Source organism: Argentina anserina, chromosome 4 (assembly GCF_933775445.1).
Source record: "Argentina anserina chromosome 4, drPotAnse1.1, whole genome shotgun sequence".
In the NCBI taxonomy this organism is placed as follows: Eukaryota; Viridiplantae; Streptophyta; class Magnoliopsida; order Rosales; family Rosaceae; genus Argentina; species Argentina anserina.
Genome location: NC_065875.1, coordinates 20033008 through 20057014, shown reverse-complemented (window position 1 = coordinate 20057014; position 24007 = coordinate 20033008). Strand labels below are relative to the sequence as shown.

Here is a 24007-nt window from a genome sequence, read left to right as displayed (position 1 = left end):
CGCTCACCCTTATTATGTCACTTCATGCCCACCACCCTAAGTAAATGTCAAGTGTCATTTTTCTTAATAAATTTATAACTATAGTATTATAAAAAACACTTGTCATTTATTTAAGATTGTGGGCAAGATATGGGTGAGCGACAAATTTGTTTCCGTTCAGCCACTGCTTTCAATCACTGCCATTTTTTATTTAGGTTGATGTTCTTAATTGAGCTAATAAGAAGTTGATAAACTTGGGAAGAAATCATAAATCAATTATATGACTATATGTACACTTCATATTATTTCAATCGATGCACTGATCATACGATGAGCTATGAGTTCAGTTTTTACTGCATTAGGTGAGCATTAAACAAACTTTCGTAATTCAATTTTTCTTCATTATGCACAGATTAAGTAAAATTTACAATAATCGCATTCATGTATTTTCACATGTGACAAACTGAATTATTATCATAGTCTCCTATAATTCAATAAAGTAATTCTTATACATGCATACATTTTTTTTTTGCATTTATAGTTACCATCATACACGTTGAGCTTTCTGTTTACTGTAAATTAAATTTTTGCATTGAATTTGATCGGAGATGATTATTTACATTCAAACACTAATGATATCAAGAGAGCCCTATACAATCAACTTAGACACACATTCAAATGTAATAATTGAGATGTATATATATACACAGTTATTTTATCGAGAATTGTTTAGGCAAAAAAAAAACAAATATACAGGTTGCGCTGTACATTTGACTGACAAATTATTAATCAATAATTTCTAATTTTAATTCAAAACAACTCGTGTTTGATTATAATGAAATATCCACAACTCGTGTTTGACACAATTGGGTAAGGTGTATCATCATAAGATACGTTTGTCCTACGTAAGAATTTCTCATATAAATCTCATGTCTCGTGATCGATCACAGCGCGCATATCATAATATTCGAGAAGTATATGTTAGGAAAATCAGGCTAGCTAGGGCTTCAAACTAGTGACCAGTACACTGATGTTATTGGTTCAAATGAACATCAATTTACTATTTCTGAATTCTTTGTGTTTTGAACAACATAATAGTAGTCACTTTGTTATATTCAATGGATGAGGAAAAGTGTGAAACATCAACTAGTCTTTGTCCACACTGATTGACTAAACGCAGCAGACCCTAAATACATGATGATCTATGAAAATGAATGAATGAAAAGAACAGTTCAATCATGACAAGCTGCAGAGAAGTAATCAAACACACATATATACAAAATTAATCAATTTTCATCAGATTGAGCAATTCACTATCTTGACGATTATAAGGTGTAATAAGATTACATCTACTAGAAAGCGGACTTTCATTGTACATGTATGATTTTGCACTGTTGTTCTCTAAATTCGATCACCAACTTCCATTGTCGTGGAAAAGGGAGATGTATATAATTATATATATCACCGAATCAGAGAGACATTTTTTTAACGACGTCCCAGTCCAGTCCCAATCCTACTGGCTAAGCTTTTCTCTTGCTCTTGCCCTTGCCCTATATAGCACTGAGAGATTTTCTAATGAAGACAATTTTATTAAAAATTAGTTGATCACTTTCTAATTAATTATTTATTAGATATATTTTTCGATTACATTTTTTCATTTCAACTATTTACATATTAGGTATATATGAGTATATTAGATATATAAGTTTTTCAGTCAATTTAATTATTGTTAAGGTATTAAAATTTATCAAATTAATGAACGAACCAAAACTGTCAAACATGAACCGTTCAAGTTAATAATGAGTAAATCACATTTATGAATATCTTCACAATTGTCAATTTTAATAAAATTTTTCAAGAATAATCTACTCATATATATATATATATATATATATCTACAAACTAAACGATATTAATCTAAATATGAGATCGAAAACTTGGTGAACCAAATAAGTCCTCAACTAGCCTTTAACAAAATGATCGTCATTAGAAAGAGTGACATATAGCACTATAGCAACTTTCTTCGACCTTCATTGCAATGAGCTTAATTTCTCGACCTAGCATATAAGAAACATAAGTCAGTATAAGTGAAGGTTTTTTTTAGAGCTCCTTAATTAGCTATCGACATCACCTTTTCAGTTGTTCACCCAACAACGACAACTAATAATCATTAAGTCTAGTTCTAGATTAAAAAAATAACTAAATCAAAAGGTAAGGTAAGCAAAATCGCATGTATTTTCTAAAAAATCTGTTGTGCACGGCTGTATGCATACAACAAAACACAATATAATTTCACACACCTCATCGTGCATCTCACGTGCTCCCTTAATTAATACATGCAAAACTTGATGTATGTCATACATGTATATACATCAGATAAACCGTTATTTTCCCTTTAGAATAATGATACTCGGTCATGTATATGAGGCGCAATTAATACCCAATAACGTGGGAATCTGGAATACCAAGTCTTTTATACATGTCCAGATCGATGAACACATGCACGATATACGTAGCAAAGTTGCGAGCATGCCAGGGACAGATTAGGTCTGCTACGTACGCGCCTATACGTACCAGTACTAAAAACATTTCGTATCTCATTCAAATGAACGAACTCGATCACTATAGTCTTCATCGATAAAACTCAATCAATATAGTACGTATATATAATTAAGGATCAAATTTAACCATTTGTGACTGTACACATGTACGTGTATATGAGGGGATCGAGCTACTTACCACACTAGCTAGCTAGAGCTAAGTGTGTGTTTTTGCTGATGGTTAGGTTTAGGGTTAGGCACTACTCTCCCCATCCTGTTCAAAGAAAACTACGTGCCCTGCTCAATGCTCATCAAAGGAGAAGCCGAGAAGGGACCAATTTCATTTTGTAGTGATTGATAAGGATATATTTTTCAAAGTCGCAGGAAACTTATGTTGGAATTTTACGTTGTACAAAAGGGGGAAGAAATATTAACTGACGACAATAGCTCCCTTTGAGTTCGTTTTCATTTCAACAAATGTGGTCATTTTATACATCACTTGATCGAGTAGTCTCCGTTGAATTGACGATTTCCAAAATTCTAGATGGAAAATAGATGTTGATCGCGATCGATATATATATATATATATATATATATATATATATATATATATATATATAATTGAGGACGAAATAAGATTCAACATTCTCATGCAAATGTTTCTTAATTTACACTGCTATCATAGTTTTTGAATCTACTATATTGAGGGATATATGGTTGACAACTGCAGGCCGGACATGAGTTTTACACGTAAATTTGAGAACGTGCACAACTTACTTTTCGAGTCTTTTAAAGGGATATGTCACTTAACCAACTTCTCAATCATATTTCAACATCTCTACCGTTCAATATTTTAGAGTCTAATGTGTAGATCAACTCTGTAAAATTCTCAGCCAAAATTGAGGTGTTTAAGGTATTCAAAACTTAGATTTAAACTTATAAACATGAACGGTTCAGGTTTGACATATTTGGTGCTTCAATTGCTTTCACAAAGTTTGATACCTTACCAATCATCATTTTTATTGAAAGTTAACATAAGTGATCTACACATTATATCCTAAAAATTAACGGTGGAAATGTAAAAATGTAATCAAAAAGTTGGTTAATGAGATTTCCCTGTGGAAATGAGATATAGGTATATATATATATCTAGAGGATCGAGTGCAGACGTCGCCGCTTCCGGCCACCGGCGACGCGCAACGACGGTGCGGAAGGTGTCGGCAGTATTTTCCCCCTCCTAGCGCTCCATTGCCGGCCAAAATATGTTAACTTCTCATAAACTTGAATTTTCTGGAAATTTACAGATTTCAGCCGGCACAAACAAGAGTACCGGAAGGGGAGGAAACACGACCGATATCTTTCACGCCATCGTTGCACGTTGCCGATGGCCGGAAGTGGCAACGTCCGTACTTGCAGACGTCCACTCTTGATCCCGCCTATATATATATCACTCAATTGAAAACTTTCATGTGTATGTACGTGTAGTTATTAATCTATATAGTTAATAACTGGCTTCTGGTAGGCTGGTAGTTCTTAATTCTTGCTGCTCTTTCTTTCTCTCGCATATTGGTCCGAAAATTGTATATGCATGTATACTTTTCACAGGAGTCACATTAATGAAAATTATAGAACATATTAAGTTTGGTCATGTAGTTAGTCAAAACATGCATACGTTCTAATTGCATCGGCAAAGAGCATACGTCAGAGCGTACGCATATGCCCCTGTCTCCATGTTTCTGGTCATCGAAGAATTCAAACGCTTAGGTCATTTGAATTGATCGATCATCTTATTCTTATCCTATACAATTAAATCTCAATAAATTTAAAATATTGAAACTGACACAAATTATTAATTAAACGAATTTGTTAATTTATCGTGATGAATTTAGCCTAAATTTCTTATTTCAGACCGACAAAAATTATTAATTATCATGAATTATTGAGATTTTATTGTACTACCATGCAGAGGCTGCTACCATAGCCTCACTAGTTACCGGCCACCATGCTTCGTTCTACTCGTTCTGCAGAGGCTGCTGCTACTCTCCTTCATGATTCATTCTTTATTTCTCATATAGTCGTCTGCCTGTATCTGAATGCATACGTACCGCGGTACTGGTATACATACACCCTACGTACATACATCAAATATAATGATAATATTCATGATAATAACAACAAGGAAGATTTTCCAATAAGTACCATCTATCTTGTTAAGAACTAATTGAGGGCTTTCTAATTTTTTTTGGTATTAGAGGGTTTTCTAATTAATTGTTAATTAGACATATTTTTTGTTATAGTTTTTCATCTCAACCGTTTAGATGTACAAATTTTCAACAAATTTAGTGATCGTTAATGTATCAAAATAGATCAAATGAGTGAACGAACTAAAATTGTCAAATATGAACCGTTCAAGTTTATAATTAGTAAATCACATTTAACAATGTCTTAACGATTGTCAATTTTGATGAAATTTTGCTAAAAATGATCTACTCATATATCTAAAAACTAATCTATCGAGATATGAATATAAGATGGAAAATTGGTTAAATTAAATTAGTCCTCAACAAAATAGTCTTTATTGGAAAAAGGCCACAAAAGAACAAGAAAAAAGTTCACAATCGGTACCCAAACTATTGTGGCAAGGTCAATGTAGTACCCCAACTATGAGTTGTACCAATGTAGTACCCAAACTTGTAATTCGCTATCAACGAAGAGTCTGAGCCCAATTTCCGTCACGGCTCCGTTATCTCTGTCACATGTCATGCACGTGACCACACAAAAAATTCAACAGCGGTACCCAAACTCTTGTGGCAAGGTCATTGTAGTACCTCAACTTTGAGTTGTACCAATGTAGTACCCAAACTCGTTTTTCGCTATCAATGAGGGGTCTGAAGCCAATTTACGTCACAGTTTCGTCTTATAGATCAAAATAAAAATGGTATTTACCTAAATAACTCTATGTGGGTTCTAAGGACCTAAATAAGAAACTCTTAGAGTAAATATCTAAAATTAAGAAAGAACTTACAAATTGGGCAAAACACCAACCCATTCTCATTATGCTCCGGACTCCTCACCACCACAGTGTGGCATCGAGGAACTTCACCTCCTCTCATCCCCACCGCATCCTCCTTCAGCACCAACACCATCTTCGAGCTCCTCCACCTCTCCTTGGAACCCCTGATCCATCGACACATCATGATCGCAGACCTTCATTATGAGATTCTCGACAGCCGACCACACTGCTTTACATGCCTCAAATGTCGTAGGTGGAGGGAGAGAAGGTCGTAGGTGGAGGATGTGAGGGAGACGATGTTGTGGCTCAAGGCGGAGCTGCTGAGCTCGGAGAAATCGTCATTTGTGATTGAAGAGTTTCGAAGAAACACAACCTATAATGTTGCTTTATCTCGAAATTTGAGCTCAGAAATACAGTGTGGAATGAGTGAGAGTGAAAGAGAATGAGAAGAAAAGGAGAAAATACAAGAAGTTATGACACGTGACCCAGAAGATGGAGTTGTGATAGAAATTAGTTTCAGACCCCTCGTTGATAGAGAAAAACGAGTTTGGGTACTACATTGGTACAACTCAAAATTGGGGTACTACATTGATATTGCCGCAAGAGTTTGGGTACCGATGTTGAAATTTTTTTTTGGTCACGTGCGAGATAATGAAGCCGTAACGAAAATTGAGCTCGGACCATTCGTTGATAGCGAATTACAAGTTTGGGTACTACATTGGTACAACTCAGAGTTGAGGTGCTACATTGACCTTGTCACAATAGTTTGGGTATCGATGACAAAATTAACTCTAAGAACAATATAATTGAAGAATCCTGGCTAGCGAGGATAAATAAAGGGGTGTAGTGTATATACGTAGCGTGTACGTACGTACATATATAATAAAGCTGAAGAATCCTTCCATATATATATGAACTATATCCAAAGTTGATATATAGAAATTTCTTCTGCTGGTGATGACCAAAATGAAATATATATATATAATGGATCGCATGCAGAGAACTACTGCTGGTGTTAAACACGCTCCTATTGATAATTTGCACGATTACTGTATCCCAAAGAAAAGTCACTGGAAGTATTGAGAAAATATCCAAAGTCAAGATTTGGAAAAAATGCTGGCCCTTACGAATCTGTGAGATATATGCATGCATAGCTGGGTTTACTTTCCGCCTCATGTTTGGTTTGAGTGAATAATTGTAATTTGCTGCTGTGATTGTGATCGAGTACACGTACGTACGATAAGTCGTCATTAACCGTACCAGAGAAGCTTCCGATCGAAATCTGTACGAGGACTATTCCGGTCAATCATTCTATACACGTGGGGGGCTGGTGGTACTTATCAACTACTTAAGCTGCAAGCTAGTCTGCCAGCTACCTCGGTTGAATATATGGTTTACTACAAGTCTACAACTCAGTCCTGTTCGACGGACTCAGATTGAAAACTTCTCATATAATCTTCTGTAAGAGATTCTGCACTTTTCGCTTGTAGGAATGATGTTAATAGTGGTGCATATCTATTTTGGGTTCCAGGTGGAGGAAACATTATCCAAGATTCCATACTTGTATCTTGATTTATGGCTTCGGAATTAGGTCAAACAATTTTTTTGCCAGGAATTTATGCCTGTTATATATTTTGTAGTTCAGGACTTGTCTATTTTTTCATGCAGGTACGTTTAAAATAACTAAATGACGAGTCTAGTGGAGAACACTTTAAAAAAAAAGGGGACCAAATTGATATGATCGAAAATGGACAAGAAGGCACAGAAAAACAATTAGTGACGTCGTTGTGATCGGGAAAGCCAACCCAACCCACCCCGTCTCTATCTCTTTCTCCGTTCACACTCCCTGACACCTCACCCTAAACCCCTCCGCCATATTATCCCAAATTACAATCACAAGCTTTCTTCAGCTACGCAACCCCATTACTTGTACGCAACCACAAACTCCTTCTCACCATTCATCTCATCCAGCGGTGACCGCGACGCTCGGATGGAATCTTCTTCAGCCAAGTCCTTCCTGCTCGACGCTCGAGCTTCGGCGAATTCGTTTCTACACCGCTACGAGCCGCTGGTTCTGGTTTCGGCGCCGCTGATCGCCCTAGTGGTCGCGTCGACGCTTCAGTCGGTGATCAGCGGTGTGCAGGAGAAGGGAGTCAAGGCCACTCTGCTTGCGCTCTTCATGGGCTTCATCAAGTAATAAGCTTTAAGCTTCAGATTGCTTCTCGAATTTGTTATGCTGATTTTGTGAAATGAATTGCAGGCTGGTTCCGGGAGTGAAGAAGTACATAGACGCTGAGAAGCAAAAGGTGACCTTTGAAAGTTTTCGCGGCATTTTGTTTTTGTTTGTTTGTTTGATTGATTGATTCTAATGTATAGATGAGCTTTAAATGCAGCCCCAGCGAGTTGTGCATCTCTTGAATTTAATATTTCAGTAACAAGGTTGCTGAATTGGGCCCCTTAGGCTTTAGTTTTTTTTTATTTTTTACAGAATGCAAGTGCAGATTTTGATACTGTTTTTGAATACCAGAAGGGGATTTAATTGGGGGAGATGAGTTTTTTTTTTTTTTTTAATGTCATGGAGAAAATGACATTCTGTTGATTTGGTGGGCGTGTTGTTGTTGTTGTTGTTGGGCAAGCAGGTGGTGGATAAGTTACAGTCTGGGGGTAATTCTAAAAGAGAGAGTTGGAGAAGTGAATTGCCCGGCGCAGGGTTGGGAGTGGGAGTTTTGGACCAGATGAAAGAGGAGAAGAGAAAAGATGTGGCTTGGCAAGGCAAATGCTCTGGTACAGTGTATGTTTCGTAAATTTTCTTTAGCAAAATTCCATTCATACATAACCAAGCGGAATTTCAATTGTGGGGCTGATACAGATATCACTGAATCACTGTGGGTCAAGTAATTTTAGACATTTATTTGTTAGTACAATCAAAGGCATTTGAGGGTTTGGTGTGTCTGTGTCATGCTCAAGTGTAACACCTTCACTATACATAGTTATCTGTTTATGTATCCTTCTTTGATTGAGCTTTGTTTTTGAATCCAGATATATTGGTGGAAGTGAATTTGAAGGACATTTTTCTCTTATTAATGAGGCTTGCTCAATGTAAGTACGATTTTTTTTTTTACATCTACAATACATGCAACTTGTTGTGAGTGGCCCTCTACTGTTATTAGTCTTAACAGCTATACACATACTGCTTAGAACTTGGTTGTAGAAAAAGAAATACCAGATGTAATTCGGGGATAAACACTTTAGGGTTCCAAGTCTTGATTCACTTTTACACTTGTCACTTGTGATTTGGCTTATAAGGTTTGTTTTTGATCCAATGGAATTAATAAAAAAACAAATCCCTTATGATATAACGGATCCTTGGTATAAGTAGTTGAACTTGCTCAGGCTTTTCAAATCTACTTCTTTGGATTCTTAATCAATAGGGTTCTTTGTTTATTATGATACTGTTATGATTATGTGTGTAAAGAACATGTCTTACACTGCATTTGCTTCATAGCTAGGGCTGCAACATTTTCTATATCTAATAAAAGTCGTTCCTCTCTCAATCTTCCGACTCTTCCCTCTTCACATGTATATTTGGCTAATGTGGCTTGATTTGGTTATCAGGTTTGCACATACCAATCCATTACATATGGATGTATTCCAGAGTGTCGTACGGTTTGAAGCAGAAGTGGTTGCTATGACAGCTGCAATGCTTGGAAGTAAAACAAAGTCCTCTGGAGGACAAATATGTGGAAACATGACATCGGGAGGAACTGAAAGTATATTACTAGCTGTGAAAACATCACGTGATTATATGAAAGCTAGGAAGGGGATTAGAAATCCTGAAATGTATGTTAAATTCCAGTTATACTTCTTATTTACTGGTCTAGCATGCATGTTAGAGATGTTTATATAACTCATTTTATTTCCAAGCTTAGGATAATACCTGAATCTGCTCATTCAGCATACGACAAGGCTGCACAATATTTTAACATCAAGCTCTGGCGTGTCCCTGTAGATAAAGAGTTCCAAGCAGATGTCAGCGCCATCAGAAAATTCATCAATCGAAACACCGTTTTGGTATGTATGATTATATCATTCCTTTGTCTTTTGTATGCACCCTTTATATAATGGATGTGTACTGTAGTTGAACTCTGTAATCTGATTTGACCTGAAAGAAAAAAAAAAATTCTGCATTTTTGTTTACCAGTTAAATTAACCTGGATTTGTTGATGCTGTAGATTGTTGGATCTGCACCTGGTTTTCCTCATGGTATTGTTGATCCTATTGAGGTATTTAATTATTTCCTGGAGGAAGTGTGAGAAACATGTTGACAACAGAATATGATCTTACATGACAACAATGGGAATTTCTTTTGCAGGAGCTGGGTCAATTAGCTTCTAGTTATGATATCTGTCTCCATGTTGACCTTTGTCTTGGGGGATTTGTTCTACCTTTTGCTCAAAAGCTTGGGTATGTCTGGTTTGATTTACTTTTTGATGGTTTTGACTGATGTCTTTGTTGTTGGCCTTAATATGCTTGTAAATGACTAATGTTAATGTATGGAAGCTTTCAAAAAACCAGTGGTATTAATAGGTGGAGAGCAGTAGTTAAGTTAATGTTGAAAATTTGGAACTATATGGACTTATTCACGTAACATTTTCTGTGTTGTACTCTAGAGGATGGGCTAGAATTTAGTTATGCTCATGATCATGGTAGTTAGTTCGCTGGGCTACACAATTTACAGCTACTCTAATGTGTATCATGTATGGCTGGCCCATGCTTAAATTTAGTGTTTGTTCTGTTTAGCTTCATAGGTGAGAGAGTGTATGATCTGTCTTTTCTTTCCTTGTCATTAGAAGTATTCAGAGCTGCAGTTGATATCGAGAATTTGTTTATATATATTTGACTGCATAATCTGTAAGCGACTTGTGCACATCATTTTATGACCTACAAATCCCAATATTAGAGTAGCCCAGGCTTTTATTGATTGTTCTGCAAGTTCAGTTGATTTCTTGTTCTCCCAATTATACATGGCATGTATCTACGAGACACGAATTACTTTCTTATCTTTTATTTATTCACCTTTCGCAGGTATCCAATTCCACCATTTGATTTTTCAGTTAAAGGAGTGACATCAATATCAGCTGATGTGCATAAATATGGGTTGGCTCCGAAAGGAACAAGCATAGTTCTGTACAGAAACCATGAAATTAGAAAGGTTATCTATTTATGCTGTTCCGAATTGAAGATACTAACATTGATTTACATTTGATTAGAACCTCCCTGATATGCTTTCCTTTTCATGTCATATTGGTTCATTGGAATGCTGGGTTTGTATGACTTTCTATCTTCCATCAGCATCAATTTGTGGCTGGTAAGTTTTTGTACGAGCAAGCAATATCCAGCAACAAAATTGAGTATTTTCAATTTTAAAAAAAATTATTATGCTTCCGTTGAAAAGCCAAAGTTTGACATGGACACTAGTCGTGTGTTTACTAATGGCATCAAATAGATGACTAGATAATAGTTATGGATAATGGGGGAGCAACAAACCTTTGTAATAGCTTCAGCTGTAACATGCTGGATTATTTGGATTATTTACTACTCGCCTCATGATAGAAGCTTATCACATGCAAAAGTAGTGGACATTGGATGTTTTCATTGATCCTAGTTTGCTAAAGAGAAAAGACAATGGTGTATAAGCGGGATAGTGTGTTTAATCATTGCTGAATCAAGTTATGGATTTTGATACAATGGGCACTTTTGAAATTTGTGCTTATGGTCTTCTGTGTCCATCTTGCAGTTACGGAGTGGTCAGGAGGGCTGTATGTATCTCCAACCATGGCTGGAAGTAGACCTGGGAGCCTAATAGCTGGGGCTTGGGCAGCTATGATGGCTTTGGGGGAGGAAGGTAAGAAACATGGTTAAAGGTTCTTCTTATTTGAAAATTTCATTAAGTCCTTGCCAGGTGAATGATTCCGTTTTATTTTGTTTCACCAATCTGTAGGATACTTGGAAAACACAAGGTCTATCATGGAAGTATCAAAAAGACTTCAGAAAGGGTATTATTTTACCCGTCTCATTTGTAAAGTTATTTGTCTTTGATTTGCTGATAGCAAGCAGGGGTATTCTTCCACTAAAAATATGGCCGCTTTGTTGCAGGATAGAGGAAATTTCTGAGTTGTTCATCATTGGAAGGCCAGACATGACAGTTGTGGCATTTGGATCTAATGTTGTTGATATATTTGAGGTCAATGATATCATGTCATCTAAAGGCTGGCACTTGAATGCATTGCAAAGACCTAACAGGTAGGTTCTGTTTATGCATGAAACACACGAGCACCATGTCATGATTTGTGGAAATAACCTCTCTTTTAGCATGCATCCAAAAAATGAGCAATGACGGGTGGATTGTTAACTCACTCCGTCTGTCATATATGGGGTCTTTTGACGTAGTCATGATTTAGCTCATCAACCAATTCACGAATCAATCCTGAAATCATTTCTTTTCTTTGATATTCTTGTATCAGTATTCATATATGTATGACACTTCAACATGTGCCTATTCTCCAAGACTTTCTAAGCGATCTAAGGGAATCTGTGAAAATTGTAAGTGATTCTTGCTCCACCTTTATATAAAGTTAAACCATCTTTACCATTTGATCACATCACAAATGCCATTTAAGTCTTTAATCCTTATTTTAACCCTCACATTTTCCAGGTCAAAGAAAATCCAGGTCCCATAAGCGGAGGGCTCGCTCCCATTTATGGTGCTGCAGGGAGGATGCCGGATAGAGGTATGGTCCAGGAATTGCTGGTAAATTACATGGACGGTACATGCTAGTGGTGCTTTCAAATTGGAATTATTTCAGTATTATACTTGTGTTCTGTGAGATTTATTGGTAAAGTTATAAGAAACATGTACAAGAAAACCATTACAAGTAAAATGAGTTCAGAAAGTGTCATACAGTCTGTAATTGTTCCTTGTATACAATGTGAGGATTCATTTGCCAAATCCAGAGTGTTTGCCCATCACCAACAAGTGTTTCGAAAAGTGTTTCTACAAATACTAGTAGTTACAACATTTGTTGCGCTTGGACAAAGCAAAAATCACAGATGAAAATGACTGTTATCTCTGAATGTGTAGAAAAGAGTCGATTAGTTTTGATCATGTGGCAACTGACAACTGATCATCGAATTTCCTTGGGAAAAAATGACCCAGCTGCTTCCTTTTGATCACTCTTTTTCAGTCACTTGCCCAACCTGAGAGTTTCTAAGATCAATTTTGTCTATAGATTACCCGGTTGTGCAGTCCATATATCAGATTTAGCATTATTACTGACACCAAGAATGTTATGGGCATCAGTATTGTGGTTGAGGTAATAGCTTTTATTATTTCAATGTAAAAACATGAAACCAAAGAATAAAATGTGATCTAATTGTGAGTCATGAAGATCGGGAGGCTTAAAAAGAGGAATTTATATATGAGGCCAGGCCAAGAAAGATGAAGGAGCATCTTGCGTAGGTTCTCCTCCTGCTGAGATTGTTCGAGTGTGAGTAATTTTAACTGATAAAAACTCGGCCCTTTTGCAAAGCGGCGGTGTCTTCCCGTTGCAGGGAAAGGAGATGGAGCATCATCATGATTCATGAGTCTCGTAAGTATTTACCGGAATTTGGGGGTTTGAACAAAGCAGTTCACAAATTGCATTACATGTTTATTACAAGCATCTGGTAATGATTTAGTTCCGATTACAAAAGTTTCATACGCCGTGATCAATAGCACAAGTACATGATCTTATATTTTACATTCACCAAATATATAAGAGGACTTCTTTTATTTATCTGGTTCCACTCCTGCTCTTTGATCATTATTACAATGACTAACAAACAGTAGTAATATATGAATCCACTGATAAAAATCAGGCGTGACAATTCCGATAATCCATCTTGCTTTCAGCCCTCTTACAGCTCCAGGACTAAGTCTACATCAAACGCAACAGAAATAGGATTGAGAAACCATAGGCAACATTTAGAGTCATAGTTAGGGACTTAGGGTAGAGATATACAATCCAATTTTATACTGATTTGTGTGATTTTTGTTATTATGACAGTCTACCATTTACTGTCCCATGGTGTATAGTTATATAAAGTGCATAGTTTACTTACAGTCTGCATCAGTTTTGATCCACTGCTCCTTGTTCCCATTTGAATCAAGGCCACCAAGTGCAAACTGGGGCGGGTTAGATTGGCTCTTGTAGCGTCGCATGCGCTGGTTTGATGAAAAGACTTGTTCAGGGTATAACATGATGTCTTGATCATCTGGGAGGACCTGCTGTCCATGGTTGCAGATCCCATCACTGCTCATTCTCTTTTTCTTTTCCCTCTTTTGATACTTTCCAGATTTTTCCCCAGCAGTTGAGTTTTCTGGATGGACTTTTCTGTGGAACATCTGAAGGATCTACATTCAACACCACATTATTTCAGTTTACATTGCCTCTTTTGAGGCGTGTAACGTCAACACATGCACATAATATAGGAAATGTCTAATGCAACAACTTTAACAGCAAGTATTCTAAAACCATTGTCTATAGGTACTCGACTACTCGTATTGCAAAATTTGAGTCATTCTAAGGGGGCTGTGCATAACTATATATCATGGTAGTTACTTTCTATTAATGTTCCTATCAAAGAGCACTAAAATGTTACTCATTCAGTCAATTACCATTATTGTTTCCAATATTCTTAAAGCTCAATTCTCTGTGTTTCATGATGACCAATATATATAATCCAGAAAGAAGTAGTTTTCAGTAGGGAGGGGTTTCATTGGATTAGAGCTACCTTATTCAGTTTTGTTTCTGCTGAACCAGCATCATTAGCTGCTGCAGAGCTCCGAGAAGAAGCATTCATGTGAAGCACTTTTTTAATGAGCTTCTTTTTCATTGAAGACTTATCAGCTTCTTTCTGATCTGCTCGCTTCTCCTTCTCTTCGATTAATTTACTCTTCTGAAACAGCTCACCAAGAGATGTCCTCTGCTCCTTCTTTGGTACTGTTGTTTTTTCTGACAACTCATATGCTGAGCCAAAAAGATAACCCTGGAGTGGACAGACTGTAGTTCCATTAATCCCATTGCTTTCTGGGACTTCTAGCATCTTACCGCTTAGTGTAATGGTGCTGCCATGACTACTTCTTCCGTTGCTAACATGGCTGTTCCTTCCAGATGAAGCATTGCTGATTTCATCCCTTGCTTCAGCTATGAGCACCTTCTCCAACTCATCATTTATGAGCTTTAGTTCATTCTCAGTGGCCTCAGTCTCTTTTTCAGTTATATTCTCCACAGACATGGCCATTGTTGGTGTTGATGGCTCGGTGATGACTTGGTCTGAGCCAAAGGTACCAATCGCAAGAAAGCCGTGGAAGAGCTCAGATGCTGCAGCAGAGGCTTCCTCTTCATAGTAATCTTCTTGATCCACCTTAGCTGAGTCTAGACCAGCAAAAGAATTTCGAAGCTGATGGTCTCTCTGGCCTTGCTTAAAGGGTTTGGTGCCATAATTGGCCTTTGGATAGTATTGTTGATCATCAAGTGATGGCTGCCCTGCAAGACAAGCACAAGAACGCTCTGACACAAAAAAGAAATGTAAGGAACCTTATGTCATGATTCTAAGCTGTACATTCTGTACTGTCATTTACAAAATTCTTGCTTGGACTATTTCTTATTAGGGTTGTGGAAGTTTTATTGTCTTGCCATTCTGGTTGTACTAGCAAACTTCAGCCTACATGTTTTAGCCACATAAGTGCATCTATTGTATGACCTTCCAGTAAATGCATGCATGCACATTGTTTTTATGCCTCAGGTTCTTTTCTCATGTTGATGGCCATTTGTTCTGGTTAAGAGGAACGCACAGAAGAAAGATGCAGGTCACAAAACACAGCTTACCAATTAGGAAAACAGGTTCCCCGCTATTCTGACGAAACTTTCGATGCATCCATCCTAGTAACTGCAGCATAGGCATGCAATAATATCAACTTATACATTATTTGAAACAGTTTAAGGTGTTTCAAGGATATATATCAAGGGACTGGAGTATTTTCCATACCTTCATCTTGTGATCGTCCTCAATAAAACTCGAGCTTTGATCCAATTCTTTTTGCTAAGAGAGTGTGACAGAAGCTCTTCTTTCCCTCGGTAGTCTAATATTTATGAATATTTATGAATAAGATGTCAAATACTATCTGAAAGACTCAAGTGCTCACAAGGAAGGTGGACAGAGGGATCCACAGAGATAGATACAAACTTCGGATGGCTATGGCCTGTCAAGTTCAAACCAAGTGGCCAAAAATGTCATGGGGGACTGGGGGTCCCGTATCCCATCTTAGTCATTGCACAGAGGTACATGTGTGAAATTGTTATATAAGTTCTGTAGACATTTGAGCAGAAATGGTTATTTCTTTTATCATCGTATAGTACTAGTTTTGCACATACATCTGAATATGGTGTTTAGGGTGGCAATGTGCACGTCCTGTTTTAAGATACTGTGTTTGTCAGGTGTGCATGAATTCAATCGGTTTTTCCATGCTTTAACATGTTCATGCCCGTGCACTCTCTCTCCAGAGGATAATGAAGTTAATATTTTTTTTCTAATCATGTCTACTATGTTAGTAATTTACCTGGTGTTTGTTGTGAAGGTTCCATACTGAATGGAAAGGACTATTGGAAATATTTTGTCGGATCCCAATGGAGCAAACATATAATTTAACAATCAATTTATGCTTGACAATCAAGTTGATCTTGTGATACAAAAACTATAATTCTCTATTATGTTAGGTAGCCCATCTCAGCTGCAGTAGTTGCTAACTTAAGGAAGATTGAAGTAATGATCCAGGACCATTGTGATATCCTTATAATTGATTTAAAAAAATTCCTTTGTTTCTTGTTTTTGCTGATTGCAGTCAATTTGTATCTGCTTGACCTGTGAAGAAAATCAACTTATGACAGCTTGATGAAATGAGTACAAATTGCAGGTCTGATCCACAACTTCAACTAATATCATGTTTCCTGTTTGATAGCTAGCCAGCATTATAGATAAGTTGCAGGTAATTTTTGGTGTTTTTGTAGAATGCTACTGTTTGCCAGCATCTTACATAAACTCTGGAGAAGATAAATACATTCCTAGGATCAAGTTTTGTCACCCGAGTAATTCTGACTGTTTTTCCATGAGGCTGTTAGGTTGCCAGATCCTCCCACTTATAAGCCATCCATGTTGGTGTACTTGCTAGTTTCCTCTATCATTATCATCTTAAGTGTGTTTTCGACAGTAAAGCCACGTGGAACGGGGGACTTTGGTCCTGGACAATCCCCATCAGCATCTCCATAATGCGAGTAAGGAGAAGAAACGTTTATAGACTTGGAGACAAAGGCAATAGTAACTGATGTATCCTTGATGAATGAGCATTCAGAAGAAAGACACTTAATAATGGACAAAGCTTACTCAAGTACCTTAATTTGATGCATTGAACAAGTTGAAACTTCAAATACAGAGAATTTAAAATTGTGGATCAGTTTCTTCTCTTACGGCTTTCTCTGGAGTCTGGACTGTGGTAACATGATCAAACAAGTGCTGATAAACTTATCTTCAGAAGTTTCATCAACTATGCTCTTGAATGAGTGCAGATTGATTGAGAAAAGTGTGAAATGCTCTGGAGTAGATATTAATCAAAATAATTGCAGTACTGCTACATTGGCAGGCTCCTTGTGTTTTATATCCATCTACATGCTATGTTGAGATTCCACTCCACACGTTGATTAGATTTAGTGAATAGCAGGAGACATACCCCGTGTAATCGCTTTCTGGTTACAGTTGACACTAATGCATATCACAGTATTACACTGATTTATCAATAACTAGGGTTAAACTAGCACTTATTAAACCTGCAGGTTAAATATTAGATATATGAGGGTTGTATATGGTTATTAATTAGTCTATTAGATATATGAGGTATTACTTGAGCAGGTGAAATATGATATATCATTACCTCCAGTTGCAGCAGATGTCAATTTCCTATTGTATTATCTGTCTGCAGCTGGTCCCTGATTATCAAATAAGAGATGCTGTGGAAAATATAGTTTGGGCATCCATGTTTACACAAGATCATATTGGAAAGCTTAGGGTCCCAAGTGAAGGATTTCTTCTCTCTCCTATGGGGAAGCCAACATGAAACTAAAATACAAACTGGTGGACAAGTCTCTTCATTCTATCATGAGGGAAACCAACCCTCAAGGAGACACTGGAAAGAAAGGTACACAACCACTTCACCCTTTTCAATGATTTATCTACAAAGTGGCTACCAAAAGTCTCACTCTGAGTGTGATCACTTGCATGAATTATATGAATATACATCCTGTTATGGGCATGGCCTTTGTTCTAACCTGTTTGTCTAGGCGCTTCACTGCTGTTTTGATTTAAGTTCCTATAGTCTGGTCGAAAGCGAGTGATTGTAAACCTCTATGGCTCTCAGGCCTCTCATTCAAGCCAAATCGATCTGATCTGACAATTCCTTACTAGCAATCACTGATATTTAAGGGCAATATGCTTCTGCTTGGTTAAGTGTAGGCATCTATTTGATTTGCCAGGATAACTACCAGTACTACATAGAGATAGAGACCTTGACAAGCCAATACCTTCTTGAATCTTGATACTTAAAAATAGACTTCAACAACCAAGAATCGGCATACTAAACAACCACGATTATTATTGCCATGGAATGATTTCAAAAAGTGAGATCAACCAAAGCAGAAGAGGAACTCACGAGAAGATATTGAATAATGAAAATAATTTTTATATGTACACTTTTGTTCATTTTCTCGCACATAAAATAATGTGTCTTCCGAAAACCATATGAACCCCTAAACCCTTCCAGGTTTTCCTCTCCTATTTCTAATTCTTCAATTCTCTTATATGAGTTATATCCCATGTGATGGTTTGTCCCTTCCTTTTTACCCTTTCTGGATTCAGAATAAAAGGCCTTATGTTGCCACAAGGCATAGCCGAAAGCAGGTTGGTTTTGCTGTTTAATTGTGTTCTATACTTCTATGAAAAAGATATTGCCAAAAGAAAATGCTTCTTCCAAATAGCAAGAAACCCAAAATGAAACAGTGATGAAATTTATGTCTGTCTATGCAAAGTTTCATGGGATTTTCATAAGTTTTCGCCTTGAGGAAAAGTAAACTTAGTGCATGAAACACCACTAGTAAGCAGTAATTAACCAAACCCTTCCAGGATGACCTCGAATGGTTCTCAAAGAAAAAGTTTATAAATGTCCCTATGATTTCATAATTTTCTAGCACTTAGAAGGAATTTAGGCACGTCTTTGAAATATATCTATAGTTCATGAATACTAACAAGCGGCAAACCTATCTCATAGCAACCAGCTACATGAATTCTAACGAATAAATATCACTATGTTAATGGTCATGGAACTCTAGTACATGGCATTACACAGAGCAACAGTGTGGAGGATCAAAGCTAAAAACGCCGGATATCTTTAGGCAGATTGAAGTTGAGAGGATGAGTTTCTGGTGTAGCGTTTTCGTCTTGCTTCCACATTTTGATCGTCTTGTCAACTCCACAAGTAACAAGCCTTGTGCCGGTGACATCATAAGAAAGAGAACAAATTCCGGCTTCACTATTCAGTGAACCTGGTTGTGCAATTGTTGGTGATTGCTGAAAACTGTGGCCACTCTCCCAATCCCAAAACCACAAACTCCCATTGTCACCTCCGGTGGCCAAAACTCCCTCCTTATTGACCGCCATTGAGTTAACTATGGTCTTCTGCTGAGCTTGCATGTTGTGTAAAAATTCCCCTCTTGGAAGGCTGAACTTCTTAATGTTGTCCACTGATGCAGACGTAAAACAACGATGATTCTTAGGATGCGGCACCATTGCGCGCACCGATTTCTTATGGTGTGTGAGAGTTGAGATTGCTTTGCCACCTCTAAGGTCCCAGAACTTGATCGTAGCGTCGTGCGAGCCAGTGACAACTTGGGGATCGGTTGGCCTAGTGAAAACCGAGCAAACTGTGCTGTCGTGCCCCATGAATGCCTGAACATGCTTCTGAGTACGAATATCCCAAACCCTGCATACTGAATCACGTCCACCGGTGAGTACAATATCAAGAGTTGGATGAGTAGCCAAGCAGTAAACACCACTAAGATGACCAGGATATGAACGAATGACCATGTTCTGTGTAAGGTCCCAACATTTAACTTCTTTGTCATCGCCAGCAGAGAACATATAGGTGTGCTTGCTGCTAATGGCAAGGCCTCGAATTTGGCCAATATGTCCTGTCAGCGTATGCTGTAGCATTCCGGTTGCTACATCCCATATCTTGATTGTGCGATCTGCAGCGCCGGTGCAAAAGAAATCGTTACTTGGGTTGAAAGCAATCGATCCTACAGATCCCAAGTGGCCACTAATGACCCTATACATCTTCCATGGATGATGCCAAACTGGACGAGGGAACCTATTGGGATGAATTGTTTCCATTATAGAATTAGCTTACCTTGATGAACTCAATGCTAGGGATTTAAGACCAATTCGCTCCTTTACACTTTCATGCTTATATAGAAGAAACCAAACTCCATAAGCGGTGACTGCAATCCAAGTTGAACCCGGATTAGGGCTTTCCCTTGTTCTTTTTGGTTTCACCAGTTTTTCTCTCATTAGGAATATAAATCCTCTTTCATTACTTTTCGAAGTCGGAATCTCCTGGCAGCAATAAGCTCCTCCAAGCAAAAAAGTCCCAGCTTCTCGAGGTTAAGAAATTGAATGCCACGATAGATATCTTAATAGTACTACTTTCTGCTACCACCCCTTAATAGTAGTCTCAGAATCTCATCTCTTGACCCATGCAGCTCCAAGCGAAAGCGAATTGGTAATGGAGTCCCTTGGGACAACATATATTTACAGCTCTCTAGTTTTGTAGTTCCACAATCTCAGTCACAAAGCTTCAAACGCCTTTGCATTACCTACACCCATATCTATGGCCACCAGTCCCATCATACCATTGTTGAATTTTGAACAGCAATGCATCAAATTCCAGTACAAAAGAGTGATGTGATTAAAAACAACACCAACTTTACTATTTGTGGTCCAGCACTCATCTCCTCCCCTTGTGAATAATGTAGCAGCAGCTAGTTGTTTTTGTATGCCATTGGACCCTCCCCCATTTATCTGCATCTGATCCCCATCATACCCATCCTTTGTCTCTCACAAAACTAACAAAATGCTACCAGACAATCTAGCCTCTCTACCCATTCTTTTTTTTGCCTTTGGGTGTACAAACTTTAGATAGCGATCCACAATCATGCAAAAATGGCACTCCATAGTGTACCCCATCTATGGTGTCCCATTTAATGAGTTGATCTAAACTTCTCCTAGACCACTCCAATTTCATGAAAACTGCCAAACCAAAAATAAGGTATAGTTCTGAAAAATCACTTTCAGCCCTGAAAATAAGGTGCTTGCTGGTGGGAAAGAAAGGGTAGTTAGGGGTTTTCGCAGGGTTAAGGTGTCAGACGAACGTAGGGTACCTAACCCATAATAGGCATTCCTCAGGGAAGACATAAATTGAGAGATGAGAATTATTACATCAAACGACTCCTTTCGGCTGGAATCAAAACAAAGAAAAAATAACGCATAGAAATTCGCATCCGTTTGACATTCAACAAAGGAGAACCCAATAAAATAACTCAAAGAACCCAAAAATCACCATGCCCATTTCTTCTCCTACTTATAATACTCAACCAAATTTCGCAAAAATTACTACTAATTTACAGCAGAAATAATGAACATTTTCATTGAGTGGGAGTGAGGGAGACATGGACATAAGTCACATAACTATATATTTCGAGCACCAAAATTAACCTACCCACCAAAAATATAATACTTCCTCCCTCTCTTTTTTTCAGAGGCTCCAAAAGTAAAAGAAAAGATAATTCCCATTTTTTACCTTGTTTTTTTTTTCTCCTACGCATTCGGACTCCAAAGACTCCACAAACGAGAATTGAATAGCCCCAACACGTCCGGAAGTACTTTCCTAACCAGACCCTTGTGGTTACTCACCGCCGCGGCGCGTACACTCAACGCCACCTCCTCCGCCGTCGCCTCCACCTTAACCTCCCCGACTTCCTCTTCCACCTCCTCAACTTTCTCCACCGCAACCACCTCGCAAAGAGGCGGCAACACCACCTCGGGAGCTGAGCTCACTCCCACATTGACGACAACCTCCTCCTCCTCCGCCGCAACAACAAAGACTTCATCTTTGGTGCAACTGTCAGCTGGTTTCTGGGCCTCGCGGCGGCCGATCTTATCCCGCCGCTTGCCTCTCCCGGCGGTCTTCTTGTTGGACTTCTCGCCGTGGGCCAGGTGATCCTCGAAGGCCTCAATGGCCTGGTGGATGAGCTCGCGGTTGGGGGAGGAGTCCCAGCGGAACCAGTAGCTTCTGTAGCAGTCGAAGCACTCGCAGTCGAACTGGTGGTGGTTGTTGTAGTTGTTGCCTTTATTAGTTTCTGTCTTGCTGTTACTTGGTTGTTTCTTCGAAGCTCGTTTCTTGGAGTCTTGGGTGTTTGAGTTTGAGAAGGAAGCGGGTGAGGTTTTCATGGAGCGGGTGATCATGTAAGCCAGGACCTCGCGGTCGTCGAGGGAGAGAACCGAGGCCAGGGCTAGAATAGCAGCCGGGAGAAGCTGAAGAACAGAGAGAACAACTCCATCGGAAGAAGAAGAAGAAGAAGGAGAGGGGTGAACTTTGCCTTTGTTCTTTATCTTCATGGCTGAGAGTGGTGGCGGTTTGGTAGCGGCTGCTTCTTTGGGGGGACTAGTTGAGAGGTCTGAGAGGGGATTGGGAAAGGGTGCAGCTTTTCCTTCTGTGGTGAAATATGAGAGAGAGAGAGAGAGAGAGAGAGGTGAACAGTGGTAGGGTTTTGGTTTTATTTTAATTTTAATTTTATTTTGCTTGGGAAGCGAGAAACAAAGGCTGTCAAAAGAGAGAGAGAGAGAGAGAGAGAACAGTAGCAGAAAGCGGTCGCCGTTCCTTTGTATTTTCAGGTTAAGGCTAGGCGCGCGTGAGGGCGCGTTGTGTTGTGGTTGGGGGGAGATTACGGATAGGCCCTTGCGTGTTCGGCAGGAGGTGGACAAGAGTCTTGTATTTGGGGATATTATGCGTTTTTTGTTTAGTATATTAGTGAGAAGTGAATCCAAATGATTTGAATATCTAAGGCTCTGTGGCGGTGTGAAATTAATGTTAATCAAAGCATGCTTTAACCTGACACTATTGGAAGGGCTTCATGGGTTCTGGTTTTATTATTAAATCTCTAGTTTTATTATGGTTTTAAAGTAGTCTGTCTGATATGAAACTAGGTTAGACCAAATGCACTGCACGCAAAACACAGGCAAAAGAATCGTTTTTTCTTCCTATCTGTTCAGTTTGCTCAATTAACGGCAACTCTAACAATAAGTTTTATTTGGGTGATATTTTCATTTTAATTCTTTTTCATGAGTCATATAAATCGCATATTCAATAATAAAGTCTTATATGAGTATTATACTCAATTAGTTTACTAAAAGGTGGATTATATCAATATGGGTTGTTCATTATTGCAGACGGTATTGAGAAGTAAGAAAGAAAAGTGAAAATATCATCTTTAGTTCTTCACAAAACAGAAGAATATGAAGACGAGAGAGACTATTCGATCTCAGAAGAAAAAAAAAGGAAAATAGAGAAACGAAATTGGAGGGTTAAAAGTGGGCAAAACTCTATATTGGTAGATTGGATTAAGAGGGGAAAGTTGCCAGTGAAGTTAGTTGATCATGGTTTTGGTCGGGAAATAAAACGCGTGGTGGAGTAATTTTGGGCTAATTAAGGAGTAAAATCTCTTGTGGTGCACTTGCTCTTAGTTTATGTCTTATGACCTCTTCAAATTTAGAGATTAAGATAAATTGTTTTGTTTGTCTAATTATGAAAATTAAGAATCAACGTTGATGAGTGAAAACTGATGCATATGTATATTAAATATAAAAAAATAGCAAACAAGCTGTTAATAGCTTAATTGAAATTGTGCATGACAAATAAAGCAACTGAATTTGTTTATAACACCCGCATCTAAGTGATGAGTGAATGAGTGATCCCTACTTTGATAATATAAAGTATTTAAAGATGTTAACAGAAGACTTAGCAATGACTTAAATCGATTTAATGAAAGAACATATGAATTGAATGACATATTATTTGTGTACGTATGATAGGTAATTGCAGAAGAAAAGAATATGAATTACACTTGAACAAAGCTTGAGGTGTAAAGCTTCAAAACACATTCAACATGTGTCATTATCATTGTAAATGATTGATATATGAACATTAACATAAAGTTTTGAATGCTTAGTTGAATTCCACTCTCCACCTCATTTCCTAGCGCGCGGGGAGCAACAC

The 24007-nt window shown here is 38.0% G+C and overlaps 3 protein-coding genes and 1 pseudogene across 3 annotated transcripts; 1 reads left to right on the top strand and 3 right to left on the bottom strand.

Annotated features, from left to right (window-relative positions):
* The first annotated feature begins 7350 nt into the window (after positions 1-7350).
* Positions 7351-12497, top strand: LOC126790249 (sphingosine-1-phosphate lyase). The gene is made up of 15 exons (XM_050516418.1): positions 7351-7725; positions 7793-7838; positions 8172-8323; positions 8572-8631; positions 9148-9372; positions 9462-9603; positions 9765-9815; positions 9905-9996; positions 10618-10744; positions 10885-10900; positions 11330-11437; positions 11534-11588; positions 11689-11835; positions 12057-12135; positions 12248-12497. Exons 1-15 carry the CDS (start codon positions 7523-7525, stop codon positions 12368-12370), a joined length of 1626 nt encoding a protein of 541 aa, XP_050372375.1. The 5' UTR covers positions 7351-7522; the 3' UTR covers positions 12371-12497.
* A 991-nt stretch (positions 12498-13488) lies between these two features.
* On the bottom strand, positions 13489-15531 carry LOC126791809 (protein LAZY 1-like). Its single transcript, XM_050518297.1, has 4 exons — positions 15462-15531; positions 14365-15119; positions 13693-13984; positions 13489-13508 (listed from the first exon to the last, which is right to left on the bottom strand). The coding sequence occupies exons 1-4, from the start codon at positions 15529-15531 to the stop codon at positions 13489-13491; spliced, it is 1137 nt and encodes a 378-aa protein (XP_050374254.1).
* A 3516-nt stretch (positions 15532-19047) lies between these two features.
* On the bottom strand, positions 19048-20244 carry LOC126792352 (protein pleiotropic regulatory locus 1-like; annotated as a pseudogene).
* A 1048-nt stretch (positions 20245-21292) lies between these two features.
* LOC126791402 (uncharacterized) lies at positions 21293-22466 on the bottom strand. Its single transcript, XM_050517852.1, has one exon. The coding sequence runs from the start codon at positions 22348-22350 to the stop codon at positions 21550-21552; it is 801 nt and encodes a 266-aa protein (XP_050373809.1). The 5' UTR covers positions 22351-22466; the 3' UTR covers positions 21293-21549.
* Between the last annotated feature and the right edge of the window lie 1541 nt (positions 22467-24007).

Excerpts from the sequence above, each read along its gene's own strand:
- LOC126790249 (XM_050516418.1), top strand. The coding sequence starts at position 7,523 with ATGGAATCTTCTTCAGCCAAGTCCTTCCTGCTCGACGCTCGAGCTTCG. Across the intron at positions 9,816-9,904 it reads GTATTGTTGATCCTATTGAG|GAGCTGGGTCAATTAGCTTC; the intron begins GTATTTAATTAT and ends TTTCTTTTGCAG. Across the intron at positions 11,589-11,688 it reads TCAAAAAGACTTCAGAAAGG|GATAGAGGAAATTTCTGAGT; the intron begins GTATTATTTTAC and ends GCTTTGTTGCAG.
- LOC126791809 (XM_050518297.1), bottom strand. The coding sequence starts at position 15,531 with ATGCTGCAGTTACTAGGATGGATGCATCGAAAGTTTCGTCAGAATAGC. Across the intron at positions 15,120-15,461 it reads GGAACCTGTTTTCCTAATTG|GGCAGCCATCACTTGATGAT; the intron begins GTAAGCTGTGTT and ends CTTGTCTTGCAG. Across the intron at positions 13,509-13,692 it reads GATCAAAACTGATGCAGACT|ACTTAGTCCTGGAGCTGTAA; the intron begins GTAAGTAAACTA and ends CGTTTGATGTAG.
- LOC126791402 (XM_050517852.1), bottom strand. The coding sequence starts at position 22,350 with ATGAAGATAAAGAACAAAGGCAAAGTTCACCCCTCTCCTTCTTCTTCT.